This window comes from Penicillium psychrosexuale, assembly GCF_028828465.1.
Source record: "Penicillium psychrosexuale strain IBT 29551 chromosome Unknown utg000002l, whole genome shotgun sequence".
Taxonomy (NCBI): domain Eukaryota; kingdom Fungi; phylum Ascomycota; class Eurotiomycetes; order Eurotiales; family Aspergillaceae; genus Penicillium; species Penicillium psychrosexuale.
The window spans coordinates 3,526,688-3,541,973 of record NW_026643187.1 but is presented as its reverse complement, the minus strand read 5'-3'; the positions used below and the strand labels follow the sequence as shown (position 1 = coordinate 3,541,973).

At 49.5% G+C, this 15,286-nt stretch overlaps 7 protein-coding genes across 7 annotated transcripts; 3 read left to right on the top strand and 4 right to left on the bottom strand.

The window, feature by feature from the left end:
• Positions 1-1,024: 1,024 nt before the first annotated feature.
• Positions 1,025-1,384, top strand: N7518_002539 (uncharacterized protein; the record flags this gene model as incomplete). Its single annotated transcript, XM_057183467.1, is given in 3 exon segments — positions 1,025-1,120; positions 1,136-1,288; positions 1,319-1,384. 3 exon segments carry the CDS (start codon positions 1,025-1,027, stop codon positions 1,382-1,384), a joined length of 315 nt encoding a protein of 104 aa, XP_057044917.1.
• Positions 1,385-2,090: 706 nt separating this feature from the next.
• On the bottom strand, positions 2,091-3,937 carry N7518_002538 (amino acid permease; the record flags this gene model as incomplete). The annotated part of the gene is made up of 5 exons (XM_057183466.1): positions 2,091-2,997; positions 3,059-3,207; positions 3,261-3,302; positions 3,359-3,560; positions 3,615-3,937. 5 exons carry the CDS (start codon positions 3,935-3,937, stop codon positions 2,091-2,093), a joined length of 1,623 nt encoding a protein of 540 aa, XP_057044916.1.
• A 596-nt stretch (positions 3,938-4,533) lies between these two features.
• On the bottom strand, positions 4,534-6,960 carry dbp4 (RNA-dependent ATPase HCA4; the record flags this gene model as incomplete). The annotated part of the gene is made up of 1 exon (XM_057183465.1): positions 4,534-6,960. One exon carries the CDS (start codon positions 6,958-6,960, stop codon positions 4,534-4,536), a length of 2,427 nt encoding a protein of 808 aa, XP_057044915.1.
• Positions 6,961-7,355: 395 nt separating this feature from the next.
• Positions 7,356-8,130, top strand: N7518_002536 (uncharacterized protein; the record flags this gene model as incomplete). Its single annotated transcript, XM_057183464.1, has 3 exons — positions 7,356-7,424; positions 7,479-7,522; positions 7,596-8,130. 3 exons carry the CDS (start codon positions 7,356-7,358, stop codon positions 8,128-8,130), a joined length of 648 nt encoding a protein of 215 aa, XP_057044914.1.
• A 391-nt stretch (positions 8,131-8,521) lies between these two features.
• Positions 8,522-9,541, top strand: N7518_002535 (FAD synthase; the record flags this gene model as incomplete). Its single annotated transcript, XM_057183463.1, has 1 exon — positions 8,522-9,541. The coding sequence occupies one exon, from the start codon at positions 8,522-8,524 to the stop codon at positions 9,539-9,541; it is 1,020 nt and encodes a 339-aa protein (XP_057044913.1).
• A 616-nt stretch (positions 9,542-10,157) lies between these two features.
• On the bottom strand, positions 10,158-12,183 carry N7518_002534 (uncharacterized protein; the record flags this gene model as incomplete). Its single annotated transcript, XM_057183462.1, has 5 exons — positions 10,158-10,431; positions 10,486-10,791; positions 10,847-10,941; positions 11,002-11,182; positions 11,234-12,183. 5 exons carry the CDS (start codon positions 12,181-12,183, stop codon positions 10,158-10,160), a joined length of 1,806 nt encoding a protein of 601 aa, XP_057044912.1.
• An 872-nt stretch (positions 12,184-13,055) lies between these two features.
• On the bottom strand, positions 13,056-14,366 carry N7518_002533 (uncharacterized protein; the record flags this gene model as incomplete). The annotated part of the gene is made up of 3 exons (XM_057183461.1): positions 13,056-13,790; positions 13,919-14,109; positions 14,210-14,366. 3 exons carry the CDS (start codon positions 14,364-14,366, stop codon positions 13,056-13,058), a joined length of 1,083 nt encoding a protein of 360 aa, XP_057044911.1.
• Between the last annotated feature and the right edge of the window lie 920 nt (positions 14,367-15,286).

The window sequence follows — 15,286 nt, the reverse complement described above, 5'->3', positions numbered from 1 at the left end:
GGGACTGATGAGGCTACGAGCGGGATCATTGTGGTAGAGGATATATATCAGGCCATGATTGTGTCGATCAAAGAACCTTTAGGTAATAATGATAAAGAGGAGGAGGCCTCTGACTCAGACTCAGACAAGCCGGCCTTTAGGGATAGAATGGAGTTTTTGTAAAGCTGGACCTTCGCCCTTAGGCATAGTGTACCTAGGTATTTGCTTGTTTGCTTTTCTTTTTGCTGCCCTACATGGAGGCCCGAAAGTCTGAAGTTACTATCTTGAGACGGAGCCATTCATTCAATTAAAGGCTGTATTTATTATCCAAAGAACCATGGAAGGAGTCAAAGCTCTAGATACCTTAGTAAAATAACTCAAGATGCCGAGGATCAGAACATTGAAGTATGAACGTTATGGTATCTTCCAGGTACCCCCTGAAAGCAACACCATGAGCCAGCTATAGATGCGCAGGTGAAGAGAGATCAGATATAAGGCGGCAGTTAGACTTGAAAGCTAGGAGTAGTCCGTAACCGGTCGTGTTGGAAATGGGCTTCCGGACTAATGGTTAGACCGACCGCCTAAAGTCGATAGCTCTTTGTCCCTTCTTCTCCTTGGGAATCTTTTGGGACTTCTCATCCTTGCCTTTCTTCAAACTTTCATAAGATAGGTTTCGCTTCTTTCGCTTCTTTCGCTCCTCTACCTGTACCCACAAAGGAGCTATATAACAAACTAAAAGCTCATCAGACTTAGGGATATATCATCTATCGCACCACCTATTCCCCTCAATCTGACTCCCCCTTCTCCACTGTCGTCAAGTATCTCGAAGCTTGTATCAAAAGGTCATTCTTCGGGGAATACAAATGGAATAATAAGTCGCCACCCGGGGTAAATCCCGCCCTTTACCAGGGAATCTGGGCGCAATATAGTTCAACCATTATAGAAGATGCGGCGCAATTCGACGGTGCCTCGCTTGATACAATACGCGCTTACTTTGGCCTGGGTCGATACACAGGGTCAGCGCGATAAATTCAATAAATATCGAATGTATATGATCATTGATAAGGAATGCCTACAGACGCTGTTAGGCACTTCGGTGGAAACCTTAGAGCAGGACACCAATAACGAAAGATATAAGACAGTGCGTTAAGTGAAGGTCCTCGAAGCGTGGCCTGAAATCGATCAATATGACACCTTTCCGGGATGGATGAAATGTCGTTCGCTGCTGCTATGGCATCTATGGTTGATGATGTGCGATCTTGACGAGATGAGAATGTCCTGGGAAAAGATTGATGCAGAAGATGATGGGGTGTATTACGGTTGAATGGGGGTTTTATAGAACCACGCACGGGAACACGGGAACACATCAGGACTAAGGGCGCTAGACCAAAAGGGTCAGGATTAGCCTAAGAGCGTAGATCGTTATACCCATCCGATATGGTGTAGTGGCTAACATCGCCGTCTCTCACACGGCAGCCGGGGGTTCGATTCCCCCTATCGGAGTTTCTTTTTTCTTGTCCTCCATTTTTGAGGTTCCCCCTTTCTCCAAGTGTAGCTAATCCTGCCATCTTTCTACAGAGACAGGGAATCAAGCTACAACGTTATGGAAACCGCCATTAAAATTCATATCATATAGAATGGGTCGTCGAGCCCCAAACCTCTTAAAATCTCGTTAGCCTAGGGCTGTAAGATAAGGGTAAAACGGTTCAGTTTATACTCCGTTATGCTCCATACTGTATCCGACGATCTTGTCTACTATATGACCTACGCCGAGCGATATCATCCTATTCAGAGTGGCCACGGCGCGAGCCAACTTTGGAAAAATCCATAGATCGGTGATATGAACTGCAGCACCATGGGATGGAGTATAGGTTAGATTTACATGATTCTCGGCTATGTTCTAACAAGCAGTACAGAACTACTCTGTACATATCTCAAGTCAAAGCAGCAGCTGCGTCGTGTGTGGATTGCATTGAAACAGCCTACGACACCGCTGTGTCAAAAGCGACTACAAGCTTACCCTTGAACGGCTTAGTGGAAGAGGTGTTATACATAGCCTAAGAACTGGAAGAAACGAAATACGATTTTTCACAGAATAAAGAAAAGCAAGACTAAAAGAATAACCACTGCCCAAACCGTTGAGCTTTACCCCAGGCACCCTTCTTCTTCTCCGTAACCGGACCCTCAGGCCCATCCCCGTACCCATCCTCCTGAGAAGGATCATATCGGTCCGTCATCAAATCCATACTAGACTTCCTAACAAAGCTAGTTCTCTTGACCAGCTTCCAAGCGAGGAACATGGCAATCATGATCGGAATCTCAATATAATACGAAACAAAGTCGACCTGCTTGAAATGCGGACTGAAGCACTTCCACCCCTGAACCAGAACCAGAACAATATTAAGCCCGACAGCAAAGATCGGACCATACGGATAAGTCCAATTTTTAAAGGGAAGGAGATGCTCAAGCCCCTGAGCCCGGATCGCCGAGCGGAACCGCAGAGAAGCAAGACCGATACAAATCCACGAGAGCTGGTTTGATACGCCGACGATATTCTGCAGCCAGGACCACAACTTTCCAGCGCCGATATAGCTGGCCCCGAAGCAGAGACCGCTGATAACAGATGTCGCGAGGACAGCCACCCACGGAACCTGGAATCGATTGAGATGTCCGAAGAATTTGGGCGCATATCCATCGACGGCGAGAGTGAATAGAAGCCGAGATCCGGCGAAGAGGGCATGGTTCGCCGCTGAGATGACCGAAGTCATGATGACAGCGTTGATGAAGCTGCCAGCGACAGCGGAACCGGCTTGCTGGAAGACAATTGTGAAAGGGCTGGTCTTTGTGTCGCCGTCTGAGAGGCCTGGGTAGTCATACGGTACATTTAGGCCGACGATGAGGATCGAAAGGAGGTAGAAAAGAAGGATACGCCAGAAGACGTTGCGGACGACTTTTGGCATTGTTTTCGCGGGGCTTTTGGTTTCACCGGCTGTGATGGCGATGGATTCGGTGCCGCCGCTGTTCAATTGTTAGAATGGAGCTCATTGAGCAGAATCAATGATAAAATGAGTTCACATACTATGCAAAGGAGGCTGTGACAAATACGGATGCAAAGCCACCGATTCCACCGACGAAGGGTGCATCGCCTCTATGCCAGTTCTTGCCGCCGATATATTCGTGGTCTGTATTTCCGCCGCAGTTCACAGCAATTCCGAGAATGATGAAGATCTAAAAAGATAATTAGCTGGGCGTGCGTGTGTTGTGTAAGGGATGGCACTCACGATGATAGTGATGACTTTGAGTAAACTCAACCAGTATTCAACCTAGACAGGAACAGTCAGATCAGGTGGGTAATAGAGTGGAGGTCATCTAGACATACCTCGCCATAAACCTTCACAGATAGGACGTTCAATAAAATGACAACAACCAAGAAGATTAGACTAATTGCCCAACCTGGGAAATGATCGGTCCAATACTGCAACAAAAGCTGTAAAGCAATGATATCCGATGCAGTAGAGACAGCATCATTAAACCAATAATTCCAGGTCAATGCGAATCCAAGCGCATCATCCACGAAGCGACTATAGAGCAAGTTAGTAATCATCCGGCTGAAAAAACAAGTAACTAATACTCACCCAGCATAAGTACAGAAAGATCCAGCAACAGGCATAAATGCCGCCATCTCGCCGAGACACAGCATAGTGATGAAGACAATACCACCGCAAATAGCATATGCAATAAGAGTCGAAGCAGGCCCGCCCTTAGAAAGTGACGATCCCGTTCCGAGGAATAGACCGGTGCCGATGGTACCGCCAATCGCGATCATCTGCACCTGACGCCCAGACAATCGGCGAGCCAGCTTGTCTGCGTTGACAAATGGGTTTGCCGGGACATCATCGGCTTTTGTGTCTGGAACCTTGGAGGGCTCTGCTGCCGGGTATTTCTCGATGTCGGCCATGATATAGAATGAATATGGATACGGAGGTATCCACTAACTTTGTCTTAGCACAAAACATGAAAAGAAAGGTCAAACAATATCATCACTCACCTGTCCGGGTTGGTATGTATGAACTAAGACGATTCAGCCCTAAGTCGCGTGACCCACACTTGGCAACAACCCCTTGGCGTTTATGGTAGCACTAAGTTATATTAGGCACATCGACCGGGAACAGTTGAGATAAAGATGAACACGAGGATGATAAAAACCACATAGCAAGACTTTTCTTCCTCGATGGCGTGATTGAAGCCATCGATGAGTACACAGGGCTTAACGTACGAAATGTGACGTTGATGTGTCAAGGAAATGTCCGCCCCCACATTTGGTGTTGGGGTAAGATTTTATAGGGTTACGGAGTAGGTAGTTCAGGCACACATACTACTACATTTAGGAGGCTTTTAGAGCTTATTTAGACATGTATGAGATAGTTTATACACATCTGGAAATTATCGCTTTCATATTCACTATGCTTTTGAACCTCGCCGGGAAAGAGATTTTTTTGGTTGGAAAACATACGCCATCAAAGACCTCAAACACATGAAACCACGAAATATACATTAACCAAGCAATCCACTGGCCAGAGCCTCCAGATCTCCCAGGGTTTCGATAGGCTTGGCAGAAGCCTGGCTCTTGCTCTTGGGCTTGTCGTCGTCGCTGTCCGGCTCGGCAAAAGAGACACGCTGCTTCTTGCTGGGCCGTGGCTCGCGCTCGGAGCCAGAGTCTGAATCGGAACCGGGGATCTCGAAAGGCACATGGGGGAGATGCGAGAGGCCGTCTTCCTCCTCCGACATCGCGGCCTCGGCCTCGGCTTCGGCACGCTCGCGCGCCTTGCGCTTCTCCTTCTTCTCGCGTCGTTTCTCGCGCATAACCTCCTTGTCCTCGATATCGGCCTGGCGTGTGCGCTCCGTCTCGCCCTCGAGGAACTTCTCGCGCTGGGTGTTGGCGTCGCCACGGGCCTTGAACATGTCCTCGTCTTCCATTTCGTACACCTCGTGGGCATTGCCGTCGTCGTCGTAGACCAATTTCGTACCCTTGCCTTTGAACTTGAGGAGCTTCTTCTTCGACTTGAGCAGCTTCTCGCGTCGCTTCGAGTCGATGAGTAGTGGGTCCTGGCCGTCCAAGTGCACCATCTTGACACCCTTGGTGTCTTTGATCTTTGGCTCGGCATCGGAATCTTCCGAGTCGGAAGAATCGCTCTTCCCGCCGAGTTCTGCATCGCCTGCAGCGAACCGACGCTTGACCGAGAGGAAGTCGGCATCCTCGTCGGCCTCGTCGTCGATTTCTGCGGCGTCCTTGGGGGCATCGGTAGCCACCATCGTGCCATCGTCGTTGATGAGCTTCGAGTAGTGCTCCGCCAACACGCCCTGGTTGCGTCGCTCGAACATACGGTCGTACCGTGTCCGCACCTCCTTCTCATCCTTCTTATCCTTCGTCTTTGTGTCTGAGTCATCATCGGACATTTGTGCCATTCGCCAAGATTCGTTCTTCCGCTCCTTCGCATCGTCACCCTTGATAAACTTAATACGCGGAGCACCGGGAAGACCCAGACTGGCTGCATACTCTTCCAACGGAAGTTCCTTGATCTTAAAGGTCTCCTTGTCCTTTTGCACGTAAATCGACTTGACGTAGGAGATGAAGGCTTTCTGGCCCAAGTACTTCAGCTCTGGATCCTTGAAACACATATTCTGCAGCTGGTTCTTGATACTCTGCTGCTTGTTCGATTTGATATTGATCTTCTCAATCGGAACTTTCCTGTGCTCAAGCTGCTTGAGGAATCCCTTCTCCTCGCTAGGGTCTAGAAAGAGCACAGCACGACCAACACGCTCGTAACGGGCCGTCCGTCCGACACGGTGAATATAGGTATCGGCGTCTTCGGGGCAGTCCATTTGGATAACCCAATCGACAGCAGGGAAATCCAGACCACGAGCAACAACATCAGTAGCGAAAAGGACAGCGTGTTGAGCCTGAGAGAACTTAGTGGTAATATCCAATCGTCCACCCTGTTTCTGCCTCCCGTGCAAATGGAGCAAGGAAATACCAGGCTGCAATTGTCTTAGTGATTCGTATACGTAGCGAACTTGCTTGCCTGATGACAAGAAGACCACCGTCTTAGATTTTAGGTTGCTGCGAATGAAACTCCAAAGGGTGTCAAGCTTCTGCGGGAGTGGAGTAACGGTGTAGTGTTGTTGGAGAGTGGAGGGAGTGGCGGAGGCGGCTGATTCATGGACCGAGACATACTCAGGTTCCTGCAGACTCAAACGAGCCAAATCACCGACCTTCTTGGTCTGTGTGGCACTGAACAGCATAGTCTGGCGCTGTTTGGGGAGATGGTCGAGGATAGCATCGACAGTCTTCTGGAAACCCATATCCATGATACGATCGGCTTCGTCCAGCACCAGCATCTGCAGGTTATTCGTCTCGAACATAGCCGTCTGATCCAAATGCTGCAACATGCGGCCGGGTGTGCAAACCAAAATGTTCATGCGTCCTAAACGATCTTGTTCCTCGCGCAAACTCTTTCCGCCGATAATCAACCCAGCGGAGAAATTGTGGTATCGCCCGATCTTGCGAAGCACCTCGAAAATCTGGATTGCCAGTTCACGCGTAGGCGAAAGAACGAGTGCACCGAGACCATCTAACTCAGTCCACTTCTTGCGATAAAGATTCTCGAGGATGGGCACTAGAAAGGCGAGGGTCTTTCCGCTACCGGTTTTGGCAGCACCGAGGATATCGCGCCCCTTGAATGCATGATTGATAGCACGCGATTGAATGTCGGTAAGAGTTTTGAAATGAGAGGCTGCGAGGCCTTTGGCTGTTGGTTCGGAGAGTGGGAGATCGGAGAAGTTTTTGACGGGGGTTTTGAGGTCGAGGTCCTCGACCTGTTTGATGAGTGTAGCTAAGCTATCCTCGCCACGCTTTCGCTTCAAGACCCTTCCTGTATCCTGGTGAGGCTTTGACTTCCCTTTAACTGCTCGCGGCGCCATGATGTGGTTTGAGTTGAATCTTGAAAGTAGCGGGCGGTGAAAACATGTTTTTTTTCTTCTTGGGAGCGAAAAAAAAAGGCGGTAGGGAAAGCGGTAAGGAGCTCTGATATCTATAACTACTAGATATTTTGATGTCTTCGGCTTATTTCTAATCGTGTCTTGGATGGAATATCTAATATGATTTTTGGCCCACTAGATGTTTGTACATGATAATGATAGTCTTCGCTAATGAGAGAGACAAGGAGACTGTTGCTCTTGTATGTTGCGGCCAGGTCCGGCAGCGGGTCCCGGGCGCTGACTCAGCGGCTGATAAGCCCGCTGTCTTATCTTTTTTGAGGCCTTATTCTCTTGAGCGCAAGAACATTCCTACCTCAAAAGAATCCGCAGAAGGCAATATGTCGGACGACGAGCCAGACCAGGAATTTCTCGAAGCTCTAGAGAAAGAGGCCTCCGAGTTTAAAAAGGTATGTCCTCCTCCACACGGTATATATCTAGATTGCGACTGACACGCGACACAGGATGTTGAGATCGATCGCATTCGCTCGGCATTCAAGCTCGATTCGTACGTCTAATCTTCCTCAATATCTACAATAGAATACTACCCCTCTATTTTTACATATACTAACCCACTGCAGCTACGCCGTCCTGGACCTCCAACCCGGTGTTACAGAAAAAGACATCAAAGTCCAATACCGCAAGATCTCCCTCCTGATCCACCCCGACAAAACCAAGAACCCCGCTGCTCCAGATGCCTTCGATCGCCTCAATAAGGCACAGGAAGCTCTTCTAGACGAGAAGCAACGCGAATACCTGGACGAATGTATCTCCGATGCGCGCCGCCTGTTGATTCGTGAACACAAGTACACACTCGACTCCCCCGAGCTTAAAACCGAGGAGTTCAAGGTTGAGTGGCGGAAAAAGACAATCAGCGTGCTATTAGATGAAGAAGCGCGACGCCGGCGACAGCTCAAGGCACGTTTGCAGGAGGAAGGTCGTGAGCAACGCAAGGAAGAAGAAGAGCTCGAGGCACGCAAGCGCAAGCGCGAAAATGACAAGAAGTGGGAGGAGACGCGCGAAGAGCGCATTGGTAGCTGGCGGGATTTCCAGAAGGGGCGCAAACCTGGTGGTGATGAGAAGAAGAAGAAGAAGAAGATGAAGGTGTTGGGCTGATTTGACTTTATTTTTTTCCCCTTCTGAGCGTTACCGGCGTCTAGGGATCTACTTATGAATTGTCACGGCCACGGCCGCAATTAAGCATTTTTTCAAGGTGCATTCAGTAAATTGTATCATGAATCATATATGCCTAGGCATGTCCGCGGTATCCAGATCCACGAGAATCTACCGAGTTCCACCGAGGAGCCGCGGTGAGGCGCGGGGGTTCCGGGAAGTTCCCAAATTGGTTTATATCGACCTTCAATTATCTAGATGTATGTATACACAGAGTATATCTACACATGCTTGACATCGGCTTTGTATCCCCGCAGTGGATTAAGTTGTGTCTCCCCGAGAAACCCACACCCCGCCCCAAACCTCGCTCCGTCAACCTCACCTCAACACAAGCATGACTGAAACAACTTCAAAACATGCGCCTTTCCGGCCGCAAGATCACCTCCAACCATTCCCACCACTTCCACCAGCAACATCCGAACCATTGAAACCATCAGCCCCTCCCAATCAAGAGCCCGAGCCGAACCAGAATGGAACAGCTCACAGCAACAAACAACCCCCCAACGACTCAACCAGCGATGAAACAATTCCTCCTCTCCCCACTGTGATCGCACGCATTCACGCCCGCGTACAAGCCTTCCTAAACGAAACCCACGCCCCGGACACGCTGCTGGCCTCCGTGCAACGGCAGACGCGCATCTCCCTAGAAGTAGTCAGCACCGCGCTGCAGCGATACAAGCTCTCGGAACTATCCGTCTCCTACAACGGCGGCAAGGACTGTCTAGTCCTGCTAATTCTCTTTCTGGCCGGGTTGCATCCAACCCATGCCGGAAATGACCCACACCCCACCGCAAATGCAAACACAACCGATACAACCCCCTCCCCCGCAGACCTCGACACCGAAGCCCAGATAGCCGCGGCGAAGGTCATTCCGGCGATTTATGCCCTCCCACCTGATCCCTTTGATGAGGTCGAAGACTTCGTCATCTCCTCTGCTAAAGCTTATCATCTCGATATTGCAAAGTACACGACTGCGCCGCCGGCTTCGACGCTCCGCTCGAGCTTTGAGGATTATCTGGCGCACCACCCTGGGATCCGGGCGATATTTGTTGGTACGCGGCGGACGGATCCGCATGGCACACAGCTGACGCACTTTGATCGGACGGACGGGGGGTGGCCGGATTTCGTACGCGTGCATCCCATGATTGATTGGCATTATGCGGAGATCTGGGCGTTCATTCGGCATCTGGATTTGAAGTACTGTTCGCTTTATGACGAGGGATATACTAGTCTTGGTGGCACGTCTGATACCCATCCTAATCCGAGATTGCGGCTTGGGGCTCAGACTGATGGACAGTATCTTCCTGCTTATCAGCTCACCGAGGATCTGGAGGAGAGACTTGGGCGCAATTGACCTGAATAATGTGGATTGTCTTACCTGTGTAGATCGAGATTCCTATCTCATTAGCCTTTTCGGATAGATTGCCCTCCACGTCACAGTTGTGCTCACACACCTTGGATCTTGAACATGGACCTTACATGGAGTATTTTTCATCTTGAATAATATCATATTAGACTGCGCAACCCAATAAGGTGCGATAGCGTTCTTTGAACGAAGTCTTGAAACATGCATCTTGTCTGTCACATATGCTGAAAACATGTAAAGTCCATATAACTGCGAAAGAAAGAAAAAAAGCTTTTCCCATCCTCCCATGAAACTTGATAAAAATGCAGATCGAACTCCATAATGATACCTCGTAGAGTCGTCTAAAAATGCCACGAAGGGTCGTAAACAGAAAGCAGCCGAATATCATATCGTGAATCATGAATCGTGAATCGTAGAACAATCATAAAAAAGCAAGGCTGAGCTATACATCGTCGATACATTCTGCGAATGGTAACAGATGCTGCGCATTTTGATATTGGAGAGCACCCTGGAGAGGTGCTGATCATCTTACCCCGAGTGATAAGATGATGTAAAGCATCCCATGCAAATACATATATGCGTGGGAGCACGTTGCACGGCTGGTTTAAGTGCACGAGCGAGCTGGGGAGAGAATGATCATGGGAGAAGAAGAAGCGGGGGATACAGAGCCCGCTCTGATGTTCTCTTTACGAGACCCCATAGTCGGCGAGTCCGGCATGACGGTCTTAGAAGAACCACCAGAGAGATCAGTGTAAGAGCCGCGGTTCAGGGACAAGGCTCGACTGCGGTAGGCGGGCGTGTGGTCAAGAGCATTGAGACTCCGGGACGACAAGGAACTGCTTCGTGCACTGCTGGATGGATTCTTCATGTGCGGGTGGCTGTGAGCTCGATTAGAATGAGTTTTGGAATGCAGTTCTAGTATTTAGACATACCAAGGGGAGATGGAAGTTGCCGGGGTCCAGTTAGCGCCCACACCAGCTGGAGAGGTATAGCTGACTTGAGAGTTTGGAGTAAGATGAGAGCCACGTTTCATCCCAGGGGATGGAGTAGATCCCTGAACCACTTCAACCGAGTAGTTATACTCTCCGGCGCGGTAAGCACGACGTTCGTTGCTCTGTTGCTTCAGGATCTTTTGCGCTTTGGTATCAGCAAAGCGCAGAAGCAGCTTTACCCCATCGTCCTTGGTGACGTTGTGGAATTCCATCAGGACCTTTTCGGCAACATCACGGTTTTCGAAGCTGTAAACCAGTCAGAAAAGGTCATGAGAGTCAAGGACGGAATTTGCTTTTTTACCGTGCAAAGCCCACTTCCTTGCTCACACCTGTCTTCTCATCGCGACTGATCTTTTCCGAAACCACACGCCATGGCTCGAAATGACGACGCAGGTCCTGATAAACTAATTAGAATTCAACAGGACAGACAAGCGAGTGGGGGTTTGTATAACTCACGGCTTCAGTCCAATCGATTGGAATGTTGGTGCAGTATATATTGGTAGAAGACTTGTCCTCCAGATCCTTCAGGCGAGAGTTGCGAGATTTCTGGGCGAAGCTAGCTTGGTAGCCGAGGTAAAAGAAACCGCGAATGCAGTTCTCGCAGGATTCGAAGCTGTAATACTGAACAAAACCGAATCTGCAAAAGATTAGAATAAATTATCGGAAAGAAGTTTTGTGGAGTAGGTACCCTTTGCAAAGACTGGTATCCAGGTCCACGATGGCCTTGCAACGCTCAATCTTTCCGAAACGAGCTGCGTAGGCATGCAACATCTCATCAGTGGTCTCGGGCAGGAATCCTCGGATGTAGACATTGGTTATACCCTCGCGATTTTCCAGACACTTGGCGAGTGTCAGCTCAGACGGGTTAGTCCACATGGCAGGCACCGCGCGTGGGATGGCAGGATCTTGTTGAGTTAGAGCCTCCAGATCTTGAACGACGTAACCGTTGGGAGTCTTCATCATTTGGAGGGGAAGTGAGAGCGACCCAAGCTGCGAGGGAACCATGCCTCCATAAGAGTAACCAGACATGGAACTGCCATCCATGCCAGAAACAAGAGCAGAGGGATAGTAATTTATTTGTCCATTGTTCTCTCCCTGAACTCCCTTCTGGCCCTCAGACACCCATGCTTGCTTGTTGGTCGTCCCATCCTGCATGTCGTAGTTCATCATGTAGGGCCACGACGAGTATCCACCAGCCATCACAGGATTGACGTTGGGGTAGACTCCCGTTGGAAGATACGAGAATTGGCCCATCTGATCAGTCTGACCAGAGACACCGTTAGGAACAAAGGAAGAGACGGTCGGAACGCCATTGAAAACGGTGGAATTCGGAACCAGGATGAATGGGCTGTTGTATGCACGGTTGGTATTCGACCAGTCCATGTTTGTGTTCATTTGAACGGGTGCGGTGCCCTTTGAGCCGTTGAATTTGGGACGAGAGTTCTGCAGATTTAATCCTCTGAAAAGATTGGTCAGGCCTGCACCACTGCTGTCAATAGAACTCGGATTGGTAGATTGGTGGTACCTGGGACCATAGGGTGTACGAGGCTCTTGGGGGTATTGTGCGGACTGGGAGCTTGATGTCTGACAAGAGCCAGAACCAGAGGAGCTTGTGTGTTGAGAGCCCTGAGGGTGCATGATGAAGGGCGTATGCTGAAAGAGAAGGATTTTGTCAGCTGATTCTTTGGAATTGGCAGACAAGAAAAAGGCTTGATGGGCAGCCCCTTTAGCCTCCATTTGACAAAATTCCTCAATGGCATAGTGCCAACCGCAGGAAACTCACCTGAGTTCCTGCACCAAATTATATAGACAATTCTGAGAAGAAAGTCTAGCTGCTATCCAAGTGTGCCAGTGTCAGCCAGAACGAGGACCGGTAGGCTAGTAGGACATGGCAAAATTGAGTGGAAGACTTACCTGTTGTCGAGGATGCAACCTTCCGTCTGTTCAGGCTACAAGGCGTCTGATGATAACTCGAAACGAAGGAAGAGGTAGGTGGGGATGAGGTATACGGAATGAAAGTCTGGATGACCTTGAAATCGACAAGGGGATAAATGGGCCAGGACAGGACCGATGGCAGAGTAAATGGAGGGATAGGGGGATGAAGGAATAGGATGGAGGTGGGATGAGAAGATGGGAGGAGACGCAAGAAGAAAGAATGGCAGATGTCGGATAAGGAAAGAGCGTAAGAATAGGAAGAGAAGGAGCTATGGGGGGCGTTGGCGTGTTTGGGGGGGAAAGAGAAAGGGAAGTCACATGGGGCGAGAGACAACTATATCCCGTGTACCTGAAAGCTGCAGAACATCAACCATTGATATTGAATATTGTATATGCTCTGAAGATGTAGAAACACAAAATGGAAATCCTAGACTCAATTCCATTGAGTAGGAGAATGCTATATTGTAATTTTATATCCTGAAATCCACATCTATGAGAAAGAGCAGCAGGTACTGAGTCGGGGGAGACATCGAAAGGAAAAATACCCAGGAAACTTCACCTAAAATGAGGAGAACTTATTGAGACTTCTCCTGCAACCACTTATAAACCACCGAGAAATCCTTACCACGATACTCCTCCTCGACAGCCTTGTACACCTCACGAGCCTGAGCACCCAGGGCGAGAGGAGTATTAGACTGCTCCGCAGCCGCAAGAGCCAAACGAAGATCCTTGTGCATAAGGCTCACCCCGAATCCGCCCTCATATCCACGGGATGCGGGGGCTGTCTCAACGACACCAGGAACGGGATTGTTAACCTCAGAGGGCCAGCAACGACCAGTAGACGAATTGATCATTTCAGCCAACGCCTTAGGGTCGAGTCCCCAGCGAACACCGAGGTTCATAGCCTCAGCAGTGGCGATATTGTTCAGAGCCAAAATGTAGTTATTGGCGAGCTTGCCAGACACGCCAGCGCCGGGCTCACCAAGATGCCAAGCTTTCTTACCCATCAAAGCGAGGACACTGCGGATGCGTTCAAGCAGCTCGCTTGATTGTGAAGAGGCGCCAAACATGAATGACAACGTTCCTGCCTGAGCACCGACAACACCTCCCGATACAGGGGCATCCACGAATCGGCCGGTTTGCGTGGTGTGGATGGCGTTTGCGATATCCTCAGATGTGACGGGGTCAATGGTCGATGCGTCGATGAAGAGACGCTCCTGCTCGAGCGGTGGCAGCGCTCCATCTTTAAGGATAGAATGAAACACCTCAATGACATGTTGAGACTCTGGGAGACTGGTAACCATGACTATCTAAACGGCAGACAGAGATAAGCATATTTATCAGACCCTAGAAGGACACAAGTATATGAAGCGCGGTTTATGCAGAGAAGCCACTAGCTCAGCCACAGGCTGAACCCGTAGGGGTGGTAGCCACTCACCGATTTCTCGGCGACCTCGCGCGCACTCTTCGCGATCTCGACTTGGCCTTCATTGACGCCTGCGCCATTGCTTTGCGCGGCCTCCCGGGCCTCTGCAACGAATCGTTTCATAACATCTTCGTTGACATCGCGCACGATCAAGGTATCGGATGCGGGGATCTTGGCGCGCAGGTTTTTGGCCATATGGTAGCCTAATGTAGTTAGCTAATGCAGCTGGAAACAACAACCCACAGTCCATTGTATAGCCGAGGTTGTATACCCGAGGTCCTCGCGGCCGATCTCAAAACATACCCATCTGTCCTAGCCCGATAAACCCCCACGTCGCATCGCGGTGCGTAGTTGTGGAGAAAGCTCGGGCCTTGCTAGACGGCCAGCGTCGGGCGTCCACTGCGGACGCAGAGAAGCAAGTCGCCCTCCGCGGGAGAGACATGGCTGTTCGAAGACTCATTTTCTTGATCAATGTAATTGCTGTCTGATGCCGAAGACAAATGGTAGGTGATGAGTGTTATACGCTTAGAGAATAATGATTGACGGGTTCACAATTCCAAGTCCAAGGGGCAGAACAACGCTGAATCGCTTGAATTCAGGAAACCCGAAACGGGGAGAAGCGCTATTTAAAAGATCCGGGATTGCCATACCAGCTCCGCATAGCCCTTAACCGTGGCTATCCGAAATGCTCGGCGTGCGAGATGGATATGCAGAAGTGCGGGGAAGGCCGGAATAGGAAAGCCGTGGGGAAGCGCATCACGTGATATGTGTGGGGTATACCCGAAATCTGGCTGATCAGCTTGGACTACTTAGACCTTGGATGAAAGATAGCCTCGAGAAAAATATACAGAAAGGATCCCAATTAGGGTAGACTAATTTATCTTGTCGATCAAAAAAAGTTGCGGAAAGTAGAGTCTATGACGCGAGCGCGTATCATGAAACAATCCCTTTGTGCATTCGGGCTAAGTTGACAGTATTCTTCAGGATATTCACGCTATTTCTTTAACAAAACTGAAATACCCATCATAATGCCCAGCCCCTTGAATTTTCGTGCTTATATGCGCGCCAACTCTCGCTTCTCCGGACTGAAAGCCAACCAATTTCAGAAAGTACCAGTGGAAATTGTCGACGCTATATTCCGATTCCTTATTTACCCGGATCAAATTTGCTTTGCATTCAGTTGTAAAGGTATATATGCCATATACACACAACAGAAACACCCGAATTCCGCACCGAGACTTGAGTCAATAACGCAGAAAACATACCTATGTCTTCGACTTCAAAATAAACACTGGATATATTGTACCCAGTGTTCCATTCCCCATTGGTGCTCTGTATGGCACAAGATCCAGTCATGGCTCAGCTTGAATGACACAAATG